We start from the raw sequence: 24390 nt of genomic DNA, 5'->3' as shown, positions 1-24390 counted from the left end.
AACAAGGTTCGGGAGGAGCACGTTCAGATAATTAACACAGGTGGAGAGCACTCAGCAATCAATGGTAAGAGGTGTATATATACTCAGCAGTCTCACCTCATTTCATTGACAGTTTTTGCAGCATCCCTCCACCACCCCTTCTCCACGCTTCTAGTCCTAAACACTTACATACGGGGGGAGTACTCTGGGTTCGGGCCGAACTCCAAGCTCGGAGCCCTCCCTCCGGACAGCACGCCAAATACGCATTAAACTTTACCCCTTCAAAATTATATGTAAGTGTGAACTCGTGAAATGAATTGTTTTATAATAAGAAAGTGATGAATCCAGTTAGTGTGACATATGCTACAGCTGCAGAAACAGACAGACATGTTGTGGTTTTGACACTTTTAGAACAAAGACAGCAAGCAAGCGTTTTCTAAAATACCATATCTTACATCTTACATCTTAAACATTTGCCTTGAGCTACCAATTGTCAGTGTCAGTGTCAGTGTTACACAAGCAGTAGCTGGAACACGTCCACAGTGGAAACGAGCCAGATACAGTATATCTCTTAAAGTATATGAACAAATGAATACAAGTGGATAGCAAATAAAATAAAGGATAAACATAAATGAACTAAATACTTGAAAATATGATGGAGGTCATATGCATGGAATTAAAGGAATAGTTCACTTAAAAATGAAAATTCTGTCATCTCACCTTTTTAAGTTGTTTCAAGCCTGTATGAATTTCTTTCTTCTGCTGCACACAAAATAAGATATTTTGAGGAATGTCGTAACCAGATTTGATGAACCCCTTTAACTTCCATAGTAGGAAAAAAATACTTCTACTACTACATTCTTCCAAATATCTTCTTTTGTGTTCAGCAGAAGAAAGAAATTCATACAGATTTGAAACAACTTGAGGGTGAGTAATTGATGGCAGAATTTTCATTTTTACGTGAACTATTCCTTTAATAAAGAGAAAAATCATATGCATAAGAAAATATGAATGAAGAAAATCATCATCACAATCAATGACTGTTTGGATACACCAAGTAGCAAAAAGAATCAAACTCATTCTGTAAACTTTGAATGAAAGTGAACTAATCCCATTGAAAAACAGAGCAAATATTGCAAAACATCCTGTGAAAACCACAGAAGGAATATGTAAGAACTGACCTGTCTGTCTGTTTGATCTCAAGATTTCACATTCCTCAATCCTTACGGATGTTTGTGCTGCTGCTTGCCCACCAAAATCACATCATTTCTTGAGGATTTTCTCATTAAAGGACTAGCTTTTCCTTGTTAAAGGGATTTTACAACAACAACAACAACAACAAACAAAAATGCAGGATTGAAAGTGGGGACAGAGAAATGCATCCCAAATTACAAAACAAAAAACAAAAACAAAAAAACACTTGAAATAAAGTTTAGTTAATCCAATTTTCTTTGTAAGTTTTTCATTGTAGCAGCAGGAGTAATGACAAAACAAGCATCCCCTCTAACCAAAGCAGAACAATGATTTACAATTTACTTAATTGTCATTTTGATTAAAGTTTTAAAATAATATTATTTAAAAACGATAAAATAGTGAGGTTAATACAGAATGATTGAGCTGTATGTACGGGTATGTGTGTTACTGTCCGCGAGCTCTTACACGCGCGTGGGCGTGACCCTCTGACGCGTCGCGCCGGACAATAAAGACGCGCGTGTCTGAGAGCGCGCACATAGTGACTATCACTGACTGAACACACACACACACACCGCTGGAACACAGAACAACTCTACACTACAGTATTAACATGGGTAAGTGCGTTTCACACTCTATTCATGTTTATAAATTTTAAGATTCTATGAATGAAGTAATATTTGTTTGATATTTTTCCCACATGCATCGAGCCTATAAGAAATATGTTTTGCATGACACTATAAAAAGTTAACTTGTGCAGCAGTTGCCATATGAATTTATTTGATCTGATCTGGCCTTTTAAACTTTTAGAGTGCAACCTAACGTAGGCTAATGCAAAATAATTATGTAATATTAAAGAATATATTTGAATAAAGCCAGTAAATTTGATGTTACCACCATTTTAGGTTACCTTATGTTTACATGGAGTTCATGTGTTTGACAGATTTAAATGCATTTGTACTTTCATTAATTCTCATTCATTTATTCGTTCATTAACTGTGTGTGCGTGTGCGCGCTCCATGATGGGTCAATGCACATGTTGATTGTTTACAACAACTACAGTAATTATTTGCAGTCTTTTCATACCATATAATGAAGCAGAGATATTCATTTAAGCATCTCTGCTCTGTGTGAATAGTGCATTGTGATTAGTTTTACACTCTGTGGTTTATATAGGCTATGTCATGAGTGGCGGGTGTGGTGTCTGTTTTCCTGTTTGCTGTGTACTGTAGTTTCCACTGTATGTAAACGTCTCTGCTGCTGAATGAGGTTCTGTAGGACACACACACATGATGTCTTCAGATCTACACACAGCTGTTTACAGGCACTCCACTAAAAATATTTACCAAGGGTCATAATGATTAAAATAGTACACCAGTGACCGAACCATAAATGGAAAATTACAGCAAAGAATTTAATAAGGGAGGAGAGTCAAAGATTCATTATTTCTCTCAGCTGCTTATAAAATCTTCTTTCACTTGTTTGTTGTTCCGCTCTTCGTCCGGTCACTTGTTCATTGAAATGCGGGCAGATATTTTTGAGGCTCGCTATAGTTTATTCTGGCAGACAGTTCAGTCTACAATACACTCAGAATATCACCAGCATCACCCTGAAAGCTAAACAGAGGCGTGTAAGCCAGCGATGACACACACACACACACATACACACACACACACACACACACACACACACACACACACACACACACACACACACACACACACACACACACACACTGATGGAGACGGCATCTCTTTAGACCAGGATTAAAGATGTGGTAAAGATTACGACAGAGGGTTTACTGAGAGAAAGCAGAGAACACCCCACTGCGCACATACCCCATTAAACACAGACACACGCACACACACACACACACACACACACACACACACACACACACACACACACACACTGATGGAGACGGCATCTCTTTAGACCAGGATTAAAGATGTGGTAAAGATTACGACAGAGGGTTTACTGAGAGAAAGCAGAGAACACCCCACTGCACACATACCTCATTAAACACAGGCACACACACACACACACACACACACACACACACACACACACACACACACACACACACACACACACACACACACACACACACACACACACACACACACACACACACACACACACACACACACACACACACTTTCTTTCTGGTCTGAGACTAATTTTCTCACCGCAGGGTTGGTTTACAACACACTAAAGAAAGAAACTTGATCCGCATTCCCATGAGTCTCCATGAACCTTCCTCTTTCTGTCTCCTTTCAGATGGATCGATAGATAGATAGACAAAGACTCCCCAAACTTTCCATTAATATCACGTTACCCAGATGTTTAATAAAGACCAATCACAATATTGTAGGTATTATAACGATGTCATTGCAGAAATTCCATCTCATTATTGCACTATTTTATTGCACCCCAAAACACTGCAGGGCACAAATTACACACTATTTAATGACATTTTGAAGGCATCTTGAAGCCAAAAAACTAGGGACAAAAAAAGGTTAGTTTATCTGAACAAGACCTTAATATCAAACAGGACAAACATTGATTAAGACTCTTAATTTTTTTTTTTTTTGTGCTGAAAAGTCTCACATTTAATGTATTAATTATAAATACAATTTCATTAAATTAAAACGTGAAAAGCATCAGGAAAGGATGAATGAGAAATGATAGGCTACATTGAGAGAGTTCAAAGTTCAGACATGTCTCAGTGTCCTTGAAGACGGCATCTGTTAAACATCAACATGCTTCACATGAGCTGTGCATTCTTCACCAATGCTCTTATTAGAAACAGTCATGCATCTCAGTCTCAGCAGACCTGAAGCACACAGGACAGATCTGTGCGTTGTGCAAAAACTTCACTTTATAATCACATTAGACGAGAGGTTCCCAGATCCACTGAATCATGGCCTGATTTTAGTGCTTTTTTATTTGTTTGCTTGTAACTGACACACTTATTGTGACTTTTATTCAAAGCACATGCAGCAGGGAAAGTAAGTGAAAGTCCATTTTCCCCCCAGTGTGTTTCCCCCCTTAACTTCACCTTTAATGCAGTTAAACCTCATCTTCCTAAAATAGATGTGCAGAATGTAAACAGAGCAAATAGGGAATTTAAGCTCCTAAATGTCTCCTAAATGCTGTGAATGACATGGTGGTCAGCGGGAGGTCAAGCAGTTTGCTCTAAATCTGGTCACTAACGAGTGCAGACACAAGGCGACAAGGTTTGTATTTTTAGAAGAACCTTGGCGTGCCATGCATAATGGGAGTGCTAATATATATATATATATATATATATATATATATATATATATATATATATATATATATATATATGCTCTTCACAACCCCTTTTACCTCTGTAATTTTATAGGTCATAGTAAAACTGGATATTTAAAGAGACATGTAGGATGAGACTTAATTGAATCCATTGGGAATTGATTAGATGTGATGAAATGTGTCGCTATAAATAAGGGTTTGATGGTGTCAACTAGAGCTGCATGATTCTGGATAAATTGAGAATCCTGATTTTTCTTTGCTTAGAATGGAGATCGCAGGATTCTCTCACGACACTGAAAAATGTTCACTTCATGTTATTTACACTATACAAAATGATATACACTCACCTAAAGGATTATTAGGAACACCTGTTCAATTTCTCATTAATGCAATTATCTAATCAACCAATCACATGGCAGTTGCTTCAGTGCATTTAGGGGTATGGTCCTGGTAGGGGTGTGACGGTTAGTATATAACCGTTATAGTTATAGTCGAACACCGTCATTAGATCTCTATAACCGCCAAAACCGTGTTATTAAAATATTTTTACAAACATTTTTTATCATAGAGAATGTTTAAACTAATTAAAAACAATTGTTAACAGTCTGTGTCATTAATGGTCTACGTCGTTTCCAACTGTATTTGATTCTTTGCCAACTACCAACGCAAGTTTTGTTTTGTAAATCGTCAGACATAATTTTTACCACTTCATTAAGTTTTTCTTTAGAAAGCCTTTCTTTAAAGCGAATTTCGTTTTGTATAAATTGTATATTAATTTTAATAAATGTTTCATCAACCAATTGCATGTATTTCTATTTAATAAATAAAAAGCAAATATAGACAATATAATAACCGTGACATTGAGGCGACAGCGCGCCGCATTGTGAACTAGAGCGCGTCTCGTCGTAAATGAATGAAACTCAGCGGAGGCATATGCCTCATACATTAGCATTAAATATTTTTGCTGCATCCTTTCTAGAACAGACAAGGGCTTTCTTGCGGCTCGCATCAGCAGAGCATTGCATCGTCCATAGACCGCAAAACAATCAGCGGATGGCGGGCGGGTGCGGCTTTGAAATTTGGTCAAAAAACGTTGGTGCGGATGATGAGTTTTGTGATGCGGTTGCGGACGAAATAATGCCCCATCCGCGTATCTCTATCGATAACAACATTGAACACTATGCAAATATAATTTTTTTTTTTTTTTTTTAATTTAGGCGATCAAATAGCTAATCAGTGTCTGCTCGTTTATTCAAACTAAGTTGTCCTATAACAGACGAACACTGTTATAGGCGTTCCCCCCCATACCCCACGCCCCTCCCCCCCCGACCAATTCTGAAACCGGCACACACCTAGGTCCTGGTCAAGACAATCTCCTGAACTCCAAACTGAATGTCAGAATCGGAAAGAAAGGTGATTTAAGCAATTTTGAGCGTGGCATGGTTGTTGGTGCCAGACGGGCCGGTCTGAGTATTTCACAATCTGCTCAGTTACTGGGATTTTCTCACACAACCATTTCTAGGGTTTACAAAGAATGGTGTGAAAAGGGAAAAACATCCAGTATGCGGCAGTCCTGTGGGCGAAAATGCCTTGTTGATGCTAGAGGTCAGAGGAGAATGGGCCGACTGATTCAAGCTGATAGAAGAGCAACTTTGACTGAAAAAACCACTCATTACAACCGAGGTATGCAGCAAAGCATTTGTGAAGCCACAACACGCACAACCTTGAGGCGGATGGGCTACAACAGCAGAAGACCCCACTGGGTACCACTCATCTCCACTACAAATAGGAAAAAGAGGCTACAATTTGCACAAGCTCACCAAAATTGGACAGTTGAAGACTGGAAAAATGTTGCCTGGTCTGATGAGTCTCGATTTCTGTTGAGACATTCAGATGGTAGAGTCAGAATTTGGCGTAAACAGAATGAGAACATGGATCCATCATGCCTTGTTACCACTGTGCAGGCTGGTGGTGGTGGTGTAATGGTGTGGGGGATGTTTTCTTGGCACACTTTAGGCCCCTTAGTGCCAATTGGGCATTGTTTAAATGCCACGGCCTACCTGAGCATTGTTTCTGACCATGTCCATCCCTTTATGACCACCATGTACCCATCCTCTGATGGCTACTTCCAGCAGGATAATGCACCATGTCACAAAGCTCGAATCATTTCAAATTGGTTTCTTGAACATGACAATGAGTTCACTGTACTAAAATGGCCCCCACAGTCACCAGATCTCAACCCGATAATAATTAATAATCCTTTAGGTGAGTGTATAATTCAAGTCATTTGTTTCATTTAATGAATCTGCAATTTTTGAATGAATGGGTTGAATGAATGATTCAATGACAAGCTGTTGAACGATTGAGACTCATGTATAAATACAGTACAGTATCTTATCGCTACTTACTGGCAAAACGATTTAACATGCAAAAAGAGTCACTGTAAAATCCACAACACTAATAAACAGATGGACAGTTTGTCTTGAGCAAACATCAGATTGGAGGATTGTTGTATAAACTTGTATAATGATCATTTATTTATGGATAAAGTCCCGGATTTTGATGTGTGTGGTCATGTTCATGCATGGAGAGCTGTAAAGATCTCTGTCCTCTGTTCATTCAGCTCTAGACATCGGCACCTGGGATCTGGCGTGTAAGTTTAACAACACGGACCACCACACGGAGCTGAACGGCACGGATCGGCTGATCGTACGGCGAGGACAGGCCTTCACCATTAGCCTGTATCTGAACTCTGGCTCTTACCAGCCTGGATCCAGTCAGATGCGCATCACTGCAGAGACAGGTAATGCAGCGGCTCAGGTGTGTGTGTTTACAGAGGCCGAGGAATTTAGAGTGTGTTTTTGAAGTCAGGTTTGCTGACATCTGCCTTAAACCCTATAGCCTAAAGTGGTTTCCCATCTTAGCTGGTTTCAGCAAGCATGACCAAGTGGTCAAAACACCTTGAAAACCATCAGTGTAGAGACGTTTGGCCAGTTAAAGCTTTTTGTTAGTGCCAGGGATGACTTATATAATCTTTTTACTATAATTAAAGCACGATAAGTCAAGTCAAGATAAGTGACTATTTTGGTAAGCTATTATTTTTAAATTATTATTATTTAATGTACTTAATGTTGACAGTCTTGTCAGGGGTCTACTTAATTAACCCAATTTTTTTTAGAATTTCTGAAACTCATTTTCGTTTAACTCAGACTCACTTTAACACTCAGGATCATCGCTTTTTTAAAAAGCCTGAGATAGCAATATGAAAAAGACACCAATGTTTCTGAAATAGTTGTTTGTCATAATAATCCATTCTTCCCTATCTCCACATCCCCATACTATATTATGTAGGAAGGAATTCTTTCAGAAGCAATTGTTCAACAGTTTTATTTTCCAAAGAGATCAAGTTCCTTCTTTATTGAAGATCAAGAAGTTGATGTTGAGGATGTCCGGGATCTTGTTGGACTTTTCCATGTAATAGATTCTGCCGTGTTAGAGCTGAGAGGAGGTGCTGGAACAAGAGATAACAAAGACATCACTGAGACCGCAGTGTGTAACCGACAGGAAAAACTCTGCTCAGACTCAGATAACTCTGATGTCAAGAAAACAAGACCTTCTGGCTCGCTCAACGGAATTTGTGACGAGATATCACCCATGTAAATCCCTTAGAAGTTATCATCAGTGTCAAGTACAGAACTATTTGTTTTGGTGAACATTCAGAAAACTCTCTTTGTCTTTCTTAGTTGCATGGGCCAATGTATATATAAAAATCTAGTTCTAATAAGTTTAATAAGCACAAACATGTCTTTTGCATGCAGTGACACTTCCGAACCAGGTGTGACTCTGTCTGATCAGAACTATGACACAGTCAGCCAATCAGAAGATTATTTGTTTAATGTACAGGGGACGATTTCAGAGTGGGCGGGGCTATCCATCATGATACTGCAGAAACCAATCAGAATGCACCGTTTCACTTGGTTTTGAATAAAGTTTCAGATTGATGTGATATTAAAGTCGAGAAGAAACAGAAGTCGCACTAGTATTTTCTTCTCTGTTGTGACGTATATTTGAGTGAACAAGAACAAATGTGGGCGGGGCTTGATTGTGTCTGTGAGGATTTGATTGGATGGTTGTGGTTTGCTATTGGTGGATCTTGTGTGAGTGACAGGTTGCCCCGCCCTCGTCATCAGAGAAGAGATTTCGCTGTTGTTTTGATTAAAGATTACGAGGCACATGAATTTACAACAATAATGATGTGCACAGATAAATCATTTAGAATAAAAACTGCAATGTTCCATAAAAAACACAAGAATTGTTGATTTTGATTTCATGGTAACTTTAAAGAGGTCATCAGACAAGCATTAATTGTTACACCCAGACAAACTGGGTGTCCCCAGTTCTTTCCCGAAAAAGATCAACAGATTCGCTGACACTGTTGTTTAAGATACGCTGTTGTATTGATGGGAAATGTGGAGCGAGGGGGGCTTATCTGGAATACTTCCAAGTCTGAGCACACAATTCCAGTGTGTGCCCTTTAAACGCAGGGTCATAGACTCAGTGAGATGTGAGATTCAGAGACTGATGCCGTAGACACATTCCTGACTGTCTTTAGGATCAAAATAAGGGGAATTTTGGTGGGAACATTGAGAAACATTCTTGTTCAAACCGCCAATTGTATCTGTGAATATCTTTAAGTTTGGAACAATGTGAACTTTGTGCCAACCGGAGAGGCCTAATGAACTAAAGACTAAACACTGCATCCCTTCCCTATGGACTCCTTCACGCTGATTGTGGAAAGTCTGTCGTGCCGCGAAGCGACATTATAGCAGCTGCATTTTCAGAGGATACTTTTAAGATCCCAGCTAACAGTAATCGTTCTCAGAACATCCCTGAGGCTCTGACAAGATTCTGTCAAATGCTCGTCCAGTAACGGTAATAGAACATTCGTTCAAAGTTATCTGGTCTTTAATTCTAAATATTAGCACAAAAACATAATACATCATTCATGGAACTTTTTTTTTCTGAAATGTTTTAGTTGGAGGTTCGTCTAACATTTTTAAATCTTACTTCTTATTTCAGAACATTTGAAAGTAACGTTCCCATAATGTTTGAAGAATGGAATGTTTCCTTAACGTTTACATAAGCAAGGACTTAAAAAAAAAACATTTTAAAAACTGGACTTTTTTAATGTTCAGGGAACAATCAGAAATAACGTTTACATAACTTAATATAAACGTTAGCAAAAAATTCATAGAACATATTTTTGTTGGCTGGGATTCACCATCAAATAGATGATTTTGATGATTTTGTTCCACTGAGCTTGTTGTAATTGTGTAATATTATTACAATTTAAAATCAATGTTTTCTGTGTTGTTAAAATGTAATTTATTCCTGTGATCAAAGCTGAATTTTATCATTACTCCAATATTCAGTGTCACATGATCCTTCAGAAATCATTCTAATATAATCTCTGATTATTATCAATGTTGAAAACAGTTGTGTTGCTTCATATTATTGTGGAAACCGTGATACATTAGATTTTTTTAGGATTCTTTGATGACTAGAAAGTAAAAAAAAAAAACGACATTTATTTGAAATATAAATGTTTTGTAACATTATAAATTTAATTTTCTCAATATATATATATATATTTAAATTTGAAAAAAAAAAAAATTTTATATCTTCCCTGGTCACTTTTATAAGTGAGGCAACAGCATTGAATATTTTTGGGGGGAATTTCCATAAAATTGCATTTGAAAATATCCAAACACACCCCAGTAAACAATTACCGTTGTTCAACGTTGAAATATGGTTGAAAATAAGTCGGTCCGCCTTGGACTGGTTTACGACGTGATTTCAACAAAGTAGTTTCGGCCGGACTGTTTGACTGCGTGTTTTCAACTGATCATCTAAGACAGGATGAGTCTGTTAAACATGCTAAAATAACGGAGAAAAACAAACTACCAAACCATGTTCATTATTATCTCAAATAAATGTAAAGAGTTTTACATATTCCATCAAGACGTTGAAGATCGACCTGTTTTCAACGTTGAAAAGTCGTAATTAGACGTTGAAGATTTACGTCTTTTCAACATCTAATAGACTTTTTGCTAGCTGCGACAGATCTTCCTTAAACTTACATCAGAAAAGCCATTTTAAAATAACGTACACCTACACTAAACCCCAAACCTACTCGATAGTGTTAACAAAAGCAAAAAGTACATTTCTATACCAGCTGAGCTACAGAGCAAGCTTAGTACATCAGTAAAACGTGAAGATATGGAGCTGGTTAAGTGATGCAAGCTCCAAAATATTCGTTTACAAGTCATGCACTATGGTAAAAAGTGTTTTGAGGTCATAACATAATAGTGTATAGAACCGCGTGAAAATAAGTCTTTATTAATCCCTAATCTGCCCCTGTAATCATAATTGTGTGTGAAACCGGTTAATGCTTGCTGTTTTACTGCCTCTAGTGTTCATTACTGTCACTGCGTGATATGTACGTATCGGTACGTATTTTACGTTTTGCAAAAATGTTGCAACAGGCATGTTTTTCCAATGCGCCTGTGTTGGCAGTTCTGTAAAGAAAAGAGCAGGATCGGTCAGTCAGTAATGTGTTTGTGATGGTGTAGGCCCTCAGCCGGTGGAGCAGTACGGGACCAGGGCCGTGTTCGGTCTCAGTGACGAGATCGACAGCTCGTGTTGGAGCGCTGCAGTGACCAGTCCTCCCGCAGACACCGTGTGTCTGTCTGTGTGTCCCGCGCCCGACGCTCCCATCGGCCGATACGTCCTGACGCTAGATGAGCGCGTCCAGTTTGAGTTCATACTGCTGTTCAATCCCTGGTGTCCGAGTGAGTACAAACAGATGCACACACGCCTTAGGGTTATAGGCACAGATATCCTGTTCCTTATGAGTAAGATCTCTGCGTGCTCAACCCATAATCTGACTCACAGGAGATGTGGTGTACATGGACAGCGAGGAGAAACTGGCGGAGTATGTTTTGGCCCAGGATGGCATCATCTTCAGGGGCGATACCAATTACCCCATCCCGTTAGCCTGGTATTTTGGACAGGTACCAACATGCACGATTACATGTGTTCATAATCTCATGATCTCGCCAACTAAATGAGCTCTAAAGACCGTCTAACAGAGACAGTCATTCAAAAAAAATAAGCTGTTAAACAAACTTAATTAAATTAAGGAAAACTTTTCCACGAAATTAAATTACATCTTTACAACAAATTCTAATTAGTTTGAAATTATTTGTTGTAATCTTGTTGTATGAACTTAAAATCAATTAGTCAAAAAGACTACTAAAACAAATGGTCATTTCCTAAAGCTTTGACATTGCTAATAGAGAAAATGTTGTCATGTTAACTACATTTAAATTTTATCGCACCTAGATTAAATTGCAAATATTGTCATTTTATCTACCTTGACTCTACAGTTACTTCCAATGACAGTGAAATACTTGTGTTCAATTAATTAAAACTACTTTTTACATTGTAACAATAAATATATGAGGTTTAATAGATATATAGTTCCAGGTACCCAAGCCTAAACACAGTCACCACTCTTCTGCATAATGCTAACCACAAAATTGAAAAACATTACAGAAAGTCCTCTAAGTTTCTAACATAACTGAACATGAAATGCTAACATTAACTAACAACATCTTTCCATTTACTGAAAAACATAAAATAACACTTTAATCCCTAAATTTACCCTCCTAATGCAGTCCCTTGCAAAGCATGCTGGGAACTACAGATCCACTGTCCAGCTAGTTGTCAGCAAAAATTATTCATGTAGTTTTCACACATATCACGTTTTAAATATGTTAGGTTGATTGAACACAATGAAATTAAGTTGTAACAAAATATTAAAAATCATGTTACTTTAGCTTATTTGAATTAATTAAATTGAACAAGTTGCAAAAATTACATTGTAATTTTTCATTGCGAACTTGGCATTGATAAAGGTCACGTGATCGAAACGTTTGTCTCATTTTTCAGTAAAATCATTGATTTTATCTCGCTTTTTTGACATTTCTTGTCTTTGGGGGAGTGTGCGGACTCTCTTGAAGTGCCTCTCCAATTTTATTTCTGTTAACATTCATTTATATTTCAATTAATGTAACTTGACATAAAAAGTTTTAGCTAACGATAATCCAAGTCACCCAAAAAAAAAAAAATAAAGCCTGTTTTTGCTTGAAGATGAAGATTTGCATTGTAAATATGGCACATTAATTCATGTGGATCATTGAAAGAATACTCTGAGAAATGTTGGGAAATGTTAATATTGAGATCTCTGGTTTTTAAATGCAGAAGTTTGAGGCATTGTTGAAATCTCTTCTGAGAATTTGGAACACATGCATGATTACCTCATTTCCGTCTTTTCCTCTGGCAAAACATCTGGAAGCAGGAGTTTCAGAATGTGCTTAGCCATTTAATCTTAATTGCTCGCTGGATCTCAGATTTCCTTTTTCCTACAGGCATTTTAGGAAAAAAATGACCATTAGTGCATGACAAGAGTGCATTATTTGCACATGTTTTAATTGTGTCTCTGTTGCGTTTTGTCCTATAGTTCGAGGAAGGCATACTGGACACCTGTTTAAGAATCCTTGACATGAACCCCAAACACAAAAGGAACCCTGGGAAGGACTGTTCTGGGCGCAGAAACGTCATCTATGTCACACGAGTGCTCAGTGCTATGGTCAGTGCACATAAACATAAACATAAAAATATATATTAATCATCTTTAGGGGCTTTGTAGTTTTCAGCATTGATGTTTCAACGTTGAAATGTTTCTTGAACATCAAATCCGCATATTAGAATGATTCTTTGCTGCCTTGGAATTTGGCCAAAACAATATATTTTATAATGCATTTTATATATTTTATAATTTTATAATATTTTATAATTTATATCATCAACGTTTGCATCATCAGATGTCTTGCTAGGCAGCTCACTAGTTTCTGGAACAAAATTATAAATGTTTTTCCATGATAAAATTATTTCATGTGATTTTCTGTAAATTACAAGACAGTGGACGGATTAGGATGATTTTTTCCTCCCCAGATTAACAGTAACGACAGGGACGATGGTGTCCTGGAGGGCTGCTGGAACAACACGTTTGAAGGAGGCGTGAGTCCCATGTTCTGGAGGGGAAGCGTTCAGATCCTGAGGAATTGGTACAACAGCTCCTGTATGGGGGTGAAATATGGACAGTGCTGGGTCTTTGCAGCCATCAATTGTACAGGTATTATGTTATCCTATTAGCTGATGTAGTGCTTCTCAATTGGTTGCCCACTGTAACCTACGGAGCCCCTAAAGTGACTTCACAAGTTCACACTTACATATAATCAGATATAGGATAAAAAATAAGTGTTTGACGTGCTGGGCTCCAAGCTCTGAATTTGGGAATTAGGAATAATGGAGATGCTGGAAAAACTGTGATGGAAGGTAAGCCGGATCTGTATGAAAGCCTCTTCTCGCGCTGACTGGGTAGATTATATCTGAACGTGCTCCTGCAGATCTTTGTTAATGAAACATAGTATGGTGTAGAAAAAAATTTGAGATGGCAGGAAAAATATTTTTTCAATGCATTTGCGTTCTTTTGCAATTTTCTTTCTTTCTCCTAAGAAACTTTATGTTCGCTCGCAAAATGTTTGTGTTCCCCCGAGAAGCTTTGCGTTCAGAAAAATGTTGCATTTGCAAAGATCGGTAATTTGCAAACATTTTGCGAGCAAACTTAAAGTTTCTTGGGGGAATGCAGACATCATGCAAGTGAATGCAAAGTTTCTCAGGGGAACGCAAAATGCTCACAAAATGCCTGCTTTCCCCTGACAAACTTTGCATTCCATCGCATCTCATATTTTTTTCCTTCACCGTGTCCCTTTAGGGGCTCCGTAGATTCCAGCAAAAGTACCAGGAATATCTTAGCCTCCAAAGTGGAGGGGCAAAATTGTATGGATGGCAAGTTGATCTGGTGATATTTTTAACCATATTACCAAATGACAACAACAAAAAAGACAGTTTTCACTAAAATGGTAATTTAGTATAATACAGTATTTGACTCAGTGTTTGGATGGTAAATCACTGTTTCCGTATGCATCTACAAAAGTGCAAATGTTCCTATTCTGGCATGGTAATAATGGTAACATGCACTTTGTTTTCACGTTACATATAGTTTCTATAGTAATAATTGCTATAAATTATGCATAATTACATGCAACTAACTCTAAACTAAATCTAATCCTAAACCTAACCCTATAGTAAGTACATGTAGTTAATTAATATTACTCGGTACTTAAATGCATAATTACACTGTAACAAAATTTTGCATGTTGTTGGGCCTGTGCCGTTCATTATTTTGTTTCATTCTAAGGACAGTTTTGTTAGTTTTGTACAATAAACAGTTTTGGTTCAGCATTAGGCCTCCAGTCAATGTCTAAAGGAAAAGCAGTTGAGATGCAGTGCATTATACTGTGTAAAACGAGAGAAATGAGGAACAGATGAAGCAGGTTCTTGTTGTGTTTGTCCTCAGTGTCTCGCGCTCTGGGAATCCCATGCAGGGTGGTTACAAACTACTATTCTGCCCATGATACCAACAGCAACCTTGTGATCGAGCGTTTCTTCAACGAGAAAGGTGAACTAGACCGCAGCAGCACCAAAGATATGATATGGTATGACTTCTATTAAAACACTTTTATATAAATAACTCATGCAGAACGTGATTTGTCAATCAAAATTTACAGTTTCTAGATATAAAACCTCAAAAATGAGGTTAAAAAGCGCATATTTGGACACTTCAGGACATTTTTAAAACATGTTCTGCTGTAGGAACTACCACTGCTGGGTTGAGAGCTGGATGACCCGACCCGATCTCCCTCCAGGATTCGACGGCTGGCAGGCGAGTGACCCGACGCCACAGGAGAAAAGTGAAGGTGTGTAGACTCTCTTCTTCCTGTCATACAGGAAATCCAACTTTCTCAAACTTTAAGGGATACTTCACCAAAAATGAACATTCTGCACTGCAAAATTTTTATATTTTTGATTTGTTTTCAGTACAAATATCAAAACGCTCTTGAATCAAGATACATCTAGCAAAATGACTTGAGTCTTGTTTTATGAAATATTTATCAAAATTAAGCGTGTTTATGCAAAAAACAAGAAAAATATGTCAGTGGTGTAAGAAAAATTACTTCAACTTAATTCAAAGGGAAAACGAGATTATTTTTCTGACCTCAATGGCAGATACTTGTTCTTGTTTTAAGCAAAAACACTTAATTTTTTAAAAAAGAATCAGGAAACAAAATGTAATATATTTTGTAATTTTGCTACTCAAGTAAATGTATCTTGATTTAAGAATGTTTAGATATTTGTACTGGAAAACAAGACAAAAATATTGAGTAAAAAAATCTTTTTGTGCAGTCTGTCATCATCTACTCACCCTCATGTCGTTCAAAACCCGTAAGACTTTAAATCTTCTAAACTTAAATGAACATTTTTTTTAATGAAACCTAAAAGGATTCTGTCCCTCCCTTTAATCCAGGAAACCAAATCTTTTTTTATACTGTGTCAACAAGTATAGAACCAAAAAAATATATATCTATGTAGAATGATAGAACGATAGATAGATTGATAGATAGAACGATAGATAGATAGATAGATAGATAGATAGATAGATAGATAGATAGATAGATAGATAGATAGATAGATAGATAGATAGATAGATAGATAGATAGATAGATAGATAGAATGATAGATAGAATAATAGATAGAATAATAGATAGAATAATAGATAGATAGATAGATAGATAGATAGATAGATAGATAGATAGAGAGAGATAGATAGAGAGATAGATATAGATAGAGAGATAGATAGAGAGATAGATAGATAGATAGATGATAGATAGATAGATAGATAGATAGAACGATAGAATGATAGATAGAATAATAGATAGATAGATAGATAGAACGATAGATAGAATAATAGATAGATAGATAGATAGATAGATAGATAGATAGATAGATAGATAGATAGATAGATAGATAGATAGATAGAACGATAGAACGATAGAATGATAGATAGAATAATAGATAGATAGATAGATAGATAGATAGATAGATAGAACGATAGATAGATAGATAGATAGATAGATAGATAGATAGATAGATAGATAGATAGATAGATAGATAGATAGATAGATAGATAGATAGACAGATAGATAGATAGATAGAATGATAGATAGAATAATAGATAGAATAATAGATAGATAGATAGATAGATAGATAGATAGATAGATAGATAGAACGATAGATAGAACGATAGATAGATTGATAGATAGAACGATAGATAGATAGATAGATAGATAGATAGATAGATAGATAGATAGATAGATAGATAGATAGATAGATAGATAGATAGATAGATAGACAGATAGATAGATAGATAGAATGATAGATAGAATAATAGATAGAATAATAGATAGATAGATAGATAGATAGATAGATAGATAGATAGAGAGAGATAGATAGAGAGATAGATATAGATAGAGAGATAGATAGAGAGATAGATAGATAGATAGATGATAGATAGATAGAGAGATAGATAGATAGATAGATGATAGATAGATAGATAGATAGATAGATAGATAGATAGAACGATAGAATGATAGATAGAATAATAGATAGATAGATAGATAGAACGATAGATAGAATAATAGATAGATAGATAGATAGATAGATAGATAGATAGATAGATAGATAGATAGATAGATAGATAGAACGATAGAATGATAGATAGAATAATAGATAGATAGATAGATAGATAGATAGATAGATAGATAGATAGATAGATAGATAGAACGATAGATAGAACGATAGATAGATAGATAGATAGATAGATAGATAGATAGATAGATAGATAGATAGATAGATAGATAGATAGATAGATAGATAGATACATAGATAGTTTAATTTGATAAAATTCTGTATCAAAAATGTTAAGGCCAGACAAGTAGTTTTTTAAGGCTTAGCCTATAATGCGCATGTGCACGCCATCAGCGTTCTCACAGGTTTCGCGTTTAAAGTCTGTGTAGAGTTTCCTGTTAAAACGGTGTCGTGTTAGCGGCCCCTAAGTTAATAAAATCAAACTAACTTTAGCTGGAAAATAACTTTATTCAAGAACTGCTATAAAGCCAAAACAATCTCTGTTACTTTAAACTATCCTTGTATCTCTGGACAGCCGCTTTGGAACAATCTACATTGTTAAAAGCGCTATATAAATGAAGATGACTTGACTTGACATTATTCCTAGTCTTGTGAACAGATTTAGCCTCATCTGAAATGTGTGTTCTCTCAGGTGTGTTCTGCTGCGGGCCGGTTCCTGTGCGGGCCATTAAAGAGGGAGAGCTCACCTTTAAATACGACGCTGCGTTTGTGTTCGCGGAGGTGAACGCAGACTTAGTGCAATATCTGAGGTATAAAGATGGGAACACAAGAAAAATCGTGAATGACCAAACAGTGGGACAGAAGATCAGCACCAAGAGCGTGGGCCGAGATGAGCGAGAAGACATCACACACCTGTACAAATATCCTGAAGGTAGGGATAAACAAACAAGTGCACTTCCTTTCAGTATCGCAACATAAGGAGACTTATTTCAACAACCTCTTCCAGGCTCTGAGGAGGAGAGGCGGGTTTTTGAGAAAGCAAACCACCAGAACAAGTTGCAGCAGCAGCAAGCGAACACTGGGCTTCACATCAGCATCAAGCTGTCCTCGGGGATCAGGAAGGGCTGCGACTTTGACGTGTTTGCGATAGCGACGAATAACACCGAGGAGGATAAGAAGTGCCGTCTGGTGTTTGCGTCGCGTGCCGTGTCTTATAACGGAGTCGTGGGCCGAGAGTGTGGCTTTAAAGACCTGCTCAATGTGGAGCTGGCTCCTGGAGGAGGTGCGCTTTCATTACTGATGTGTGAATGTGTGACTGATGTACAGAATGCAAAGCCAAATGCATCTGATGAAAACTCTTGCCTCAAGTGCATTAGCAATGCATTGGCCAAGCATTTACATACATGTGCATATGCATAACGTATTGTAATGTTTACGGTATTGTAATGGTAAAGTGATTGTAATGCATAGCTTGGAGTTATGGCTTTTATAGAACAGAAGGAATGGCTATTTTTAATAAAATGTTCTTATATAGTTATCCAATATTCAATAAATTTGATTTTTTATTGTTATTAGTATTAGTATTAGTAGTAATAGCAATTTTTGGTTATACTTGATTTTAAGGTGTCCATGTTACAGTGTTATTATACATTTAAGTGCTGAGTAATATTAACTTACTACATGTACTTACTATAGGGTTAGGTTTTGGTTTAGGGTTAGTTGCATGTAATTATGCATAATTTATAGTTATTACTATAGTAACTACATGTGACGTGTTACAAGGATACTATAAAATAAAGTATATTAATTATATTATATATTGAAATAATATTAAACAGAATTGATACTGACTTTCCGTTTATATGATACTACTGACTTTTTACCTGTCATTTGTGTACATGCTTTAATTATTATTATTAGCAGTAGTAGTAATAACAATTTATTTATTTATTTATTATTATATGTATATAATATTAACCATAATTGATATTGACTTTCCATTTAATATTATTGAGTTAGTGTTTGATTATGTTGTGTGTTTGTTCCAGAGAGGAAGGTTCCTCTGAGGCTGAACTACAGTAAGTACTGTGATAATCTAATGGAGGATAACCTCATCCGCCTGGGCGCTCTGCTGATGGACTACGGCACCAGGGAAGCCGTGATGGCCATGCGGGACATCGTGCTGGACGAGCCCGAGATCAAAATCAGGGTACGACCACGTTCACCTCCGTCACAAGTGGACATGACGACGCCAGGCGTGCACAAGCTATCAGATGCATGTTGATGTGTGTGTGTGTGTGTGTGTGTGTGTGTGTGTGTGTTGATGTATGTTGATGTATGTGTATGTTGATATATGTGTATGTTGATGTATGTATATATGTGTATGTTGGTGTGTGTGTATGTTGATGTGTGTGTATGTTGATGTATGTATATGTTGATGTATGTATATGTTGATGTATGTGTATGTGTGTGTATGTATGTTGATGTTGATGTATGTGTATGTTGATGTCTGTGTGTGTGTGTGTGTGTGTGTGTGTGTGTGTGTGTGTGTGTGTATGTTGATGTATGTGTATGTTGATGTGTGTGTGTGTGTTGATGTGTGTGTGTGTTGATGTGTGTGTATGTTGATGTTGATGTATGTGTTGATGTTGTACCACTTGTGGTGGTTGAGGAGATGAACCCATATAAATGGGTTCCACTTTATTTCGATGGTCCACTTTAGACATTCTACTGATTATAAATAACTTTGCAACTACATGTGAACTAACTCTCATTAGAGTATTAGTAGACTGTCAGTAGACTGTTATGGTTAGGGTTCGGGTTAGTAAAATAAGTTGACTTGTAGTTGCCAAGTTACTTATAGTCAGTAGAATGTCTGTTTGTGAACCATCAAAATAAAGTGTTAGCAGATATTAAGCAGACCATCTACTAATACTCTAATGAGAGTTAGTTAGAGTTAGTTGCAAAGTTACTTATAGTTAGAAGAATGTCTAAAGTGGACTATCGAAATAAAGTGTTACCTATAAATGTCTCATTCATTCATTAATGTGTCGTTCTAGATTCTGGGAGAACCCAAAGAGAACCGTAAGCTGGCGGCAGAACTGACCTTACAGAACCCGCTGCCCGAACCCTTGCAAAGCTGTTGCTTCACCATAGAGGGCGCCAACCTCACGGGCGGCAGCAGCATCACCGAGAAGTAAGAACACAAACTGTCTTTAGTAGAATGAGAAAATGCAATAGAGAGTGAGAAACAATGGCTACAAACACACTGCAGAGTTTGGGTAATCATCTTAAAGTGTCCTTATTGTGGTTTTTCAGATATTCCCTTTCATGTAGTGTGTAATAGAGCTGTTTGTGAATGTAAAAGCTGTGAACAGTTTTAAAGATTAAAGTGCAGATAAATGGAGTTATTGTCTCCCAAAAGAAAGAAGTGATTCTGAACTGAAACGAGTTGTCAGTAATTCCAGTCTCACTTCCTGATGATCCTGTAGGTTTGGAACTAATTTGCATAATTCCAGCCTCTGGTCTTGATTGGGTGATCAGTGTCTCTTTGCCCCGCCCTCAAACACTGTAGTTTATCTGAGACTGGAAGAGTTTGGTTCGTGTTGTTCATGTCGAGAAGACAGAGATTGAGATTGATACGGTAAAACCCACGCCATCATTACTGTTCGTATCACTGTGATCAAGAGCTGAGATTCAGATATGATAATGAGCGTTTGCTTTCTGACCAATCAGAGCAGACTGGGCCGTCTGACTAAACAGAGCAGAGCAGCACTCAGAGAGGCGGGGTTTAGAGAGACTGAATCTTCGATCAAACCATTTCAGACGATGCTGATGCTGCAGTGGATATTATGAGAAAATTAAAGTGTATGTAAATCTGTTGTAGGAGACTCCAAAACAATTAGGAGCCATTAAAATAGCATAATAGGGCCACTTTTAATAAATTATAAATTAATTAATAATAAATTATTGTTTGTGTGTGATATACACAAGTCACTAGCCTGGAGCTTCCATTCACATATTGTATGCACATTTTTGGATATCACCTGAATAAATACTGTATAGAAGCACCAAGATGCAAATGCAGTTCACAAAATGCACGTAAACTTACAGTGTACTTACCTAAGAACATGGTGAGTAATATAAGGCAACTACATGGGTGGTTCAGAGACCTACTAATTATCTAATTTTTTTAATAATTAATAGAAAATTTGGGTGTAGAAATGCTAGAAATTGCAAGTAAATTCGGCAAGTAACACACTGAATTAAACATGACATTTTGAAGTAAAAAGACTGAAATAGTATTTTCTTAAAGAAAAACATACTCCGTCTTTGTTTTAGTTACAACTTCAAAAAAAGGTGTTTTTTTCAGCGTATGTATACGTGGAAAAGAACTGTAAAATGAAGTGCTAGCCATAAACTTATATGCTTGCTTGCTTGTGATGGAACATTTTTATTCGGATATGCATAAACTACGACAAAAACACATTTAACTAATACATTTGTAGATGTGCATCCAAAAAGTCTTTACCTCAACAAATCATGTGACTAAATAATTCACCATCAGACTTTTATCATCACATTGCATTCTGTTTAACTTTTTTTCAAAACTCCTCAAAATCCCAGATTTTCAAAGTGCTCTCAGACTTTTCGAACCGGCTGAACCTTCAAACACAGCGAGGAAACATCGCACACTGCTCTTTGCTAGTGTCTAATAGTTTATATTTGAATAAACACTATTGAGACTAGAGATATGAATAGAGGAGAATCTGTGAGATTTCTAACGTGTAAATATTTGTTCGTCTCAGGTTGGAGTCCACCATCGAACCTGGGCAGGAGGCCAAAGTTAAAATCTACTTCACTCCCACTCAGTCCGGCCTGCGCAAACTCGTGGTGGATTTTGACAGTGACAAGCTGGGCCACGTTAGAGGATACAGGAACGTCATCATCGGAAAATGAGAGTCTTCGCTGGAGATAAACGGATCTATTTTCCTTCTACTTCTCATTATTCAGAGAGTATTACACAATCTTTTATATACTGTATTTTTTTCTAAGAATGTGAAAAGCCACACTATGTTTCTGGCTTCTTAGCAGCACATACTCTACACGCACCGCATGTTTTTAAGCAGAGAACATGTGCAATCTTTTCATTTTTAGGACACGGAAGCATGCACATTTCTGGATGTGTGTTTGGAGCCACACTGCATATTATACTTTAAAAAACAAAAGAATGAAAATGATGCATTGAAGAGACGGCAATGTGGCATTGAGATTTTTAGATGCGAGACTAAACATTTTACATGCATCTTTATGTTTTTGCTTCAAATATATTTTTATATTCAGCTGTTACTTTTTCATTAAAAAAAATATGCTATAATCTTGGATGGAGTGTTTTTAGTCTCAGAAGAATTTTTTTAAATTCTAAGTATAAAAAAATGCAGTTCTTAAAACTATAAGCAGCCAAATCTATTCTCAAAAGTGAAAATGTATGATGATGCCTATTGAGTGAGCAGAAGCTGGGTTCGTCCACATATGACTGAAATATGGTCCTTAATTTTAATCGCATTGTTTTATTCCTAAAATAATGACCCTATTAAAAGGTTTCTTCAGTTTAATCACTGTACAGACTTGCACCTGTTTGATCTACTTCAAATGATGACCAGAAGGGTGTTATCAGCATAAACACTAGTACATTACCTCAGCACATTACAATTCATGTGCCGACAGAGGAAGTCTTTCCCAAACACTGTTGCTATAGAGCATATAAACATTTACATGCAGCATTACAGACTAATCTGATATTTTCCATTGTTTTCTGACAACATTCACTGTTTCATAACAAGTAATAAATAAACTCACCATTACAATGAATCCTTGTATTTCCTATACAGCAGAAGTACAGGAGATGGATGAGAGTGAACTGTATTTATTTTTAAAATGTAATTAAACTTCATCATTGACCCATATGTTTAAGTGGAATTTGCAAAGAAAATGTAACTTTTAAAAGGTGAAAACAGATGATAACTGATGATAATCTTACGCACTCCTGTGTTAAAGTCATCCCTCAGGCGATGTGTTTTCATGACAAATGTCCTCTGTGACACACCCTAGATACTCAACAACATGCGATTGTGTTCCCTACTGGCAGCTCTTCACCTCGATATCACTGCTATATATCAATATCAATCCAAAATACACATTACACATCATTTATTAGGCATAGTTCACTGGACTTGTAATGTCTCTAACCACCATTCAAACAATTCCTCATTTCCTCCACCTATTTAACCCTAAGCTCTTCGCATCATTTCAATGAAAGGAATGTACTACTATATTTTAGTTTGATAATGTTTTTTATTTAATATTTTGTATTTTTTTATGGGATTTTATGGTGCTATATTATATTTACGGAGTAGTTATTATCCATTTATTCACGTTTTGAGCATAAAATATTCAAGATTTACGACTAAATTTAATTTCATTTTCAGGTCTAAAGCACAGACTCAAGTTTGATCTCTTTTTAAAGATGACACTTGGCAAATTATTGCTGATGTGAAAAAAGTTTTAAAAAAGTGAACTTAAAAAAGTTACAGAATTTTACGTTTATAGTTATGAAAAATGCAAAAAAAAATTTTTAATATGAAATCTATATTTTTTACTCTAAAACTACAAGAAAATCAAAACCATAAATCTAAACAAGTTGTGTTCCAAATTTGAGCTTGAGAAATGAGCTTTCAGTGAGATTTTGTTTGGCCGCAGTACCAAAAGATTTCACTAGATGAAATCTGTCTCCCATTTATTTCCAATGTACTCATTTTTGGCCGCGAGGAGCACAAATGTGACTGTTTTTTTCAGGACCATTTAACCTTTTTGAATCATGTCCGTGATTTTTTTTGTGTGTGTGTGTGTGTGTGTTCACATAGCAAGTGCCAAAACCTTTACCAAGTTTCGCACCATTCCGAAGAAGTAAAAAAAAAACATAATAAACATTAAATTTCCCAGTCAAAAAGCACCAGAGCACTTGAAGAGCACCAGACAGGTGCAGTAAGCGATTTCTGAGAAAGTGGATCAGACTGAACACTTTATTCTTTAACACTTTATCATTTTGTTTTGGTGATTTCAAATATCAACAGCATGGCTGCATCCGAAATCAAATACTCTCTTGAGTAGGTACTTGAATTAGTAATTACGGTAACACTTTATTTGGATGGTCCCTTTAGAACATTCAGTTAACTATAAGTAACTTTGCAG

At 36.6% G+C, this 24390-nt stretch overlaps 1 protein-coding gene across 1 annotated transcript; it reads left to right on the top strand.

Annotated features, from left to right (window-relative positions):
* The first annotated feature begins 1675 nt into the window (after positions 1 to 1675).
* Positions 1676 to 24094, top strand: tgm2b (transglutaminase 2b). The gene is made up of 13 exons (XM_079882954.1): positions 1676 to 1787; positions 7088 to 7267; positions 11097 to 11315; positions 11419 to 11537; positions 13049 to 13177; positions 13543 to 13723; positions 15011 to 15149; positions 15307 to 15410; positions 17831 to 18070; positions 18146 to 18421; positions 19188 to 19348; positions 20199 to 20335; positions 21948 to 24094. Exons 1-13 carry the CDS (start codon positions 1784 to 1786, stop codon positions 22096 to 22098), a joined length of 2040 nt encoding a protein of 679 aa, XP_079739080.1. The 5' UTR covers positions 1676 to 1783; the 3' UTR covers positions 22099 to 24094.
* The last annotated feature ends 296 nt before the right edge of the window (positions 24095 to 24390 follow it).

This window comes from Squalius cephalus (genome assembly GCF_949319135.1).
Source record: "Squalius cephalus genome assembly, chromosome: 10".
Classification (NCBI taxonomy): Eukaryota; Metazoa; Chordata; class Actinopteri; order Cypriniformes; family Leuciscidae; genus Squalius; species Squalius cephalus.
This window is presented reverse-complemented; position numbering and strand designations above follow the sequence as displayed.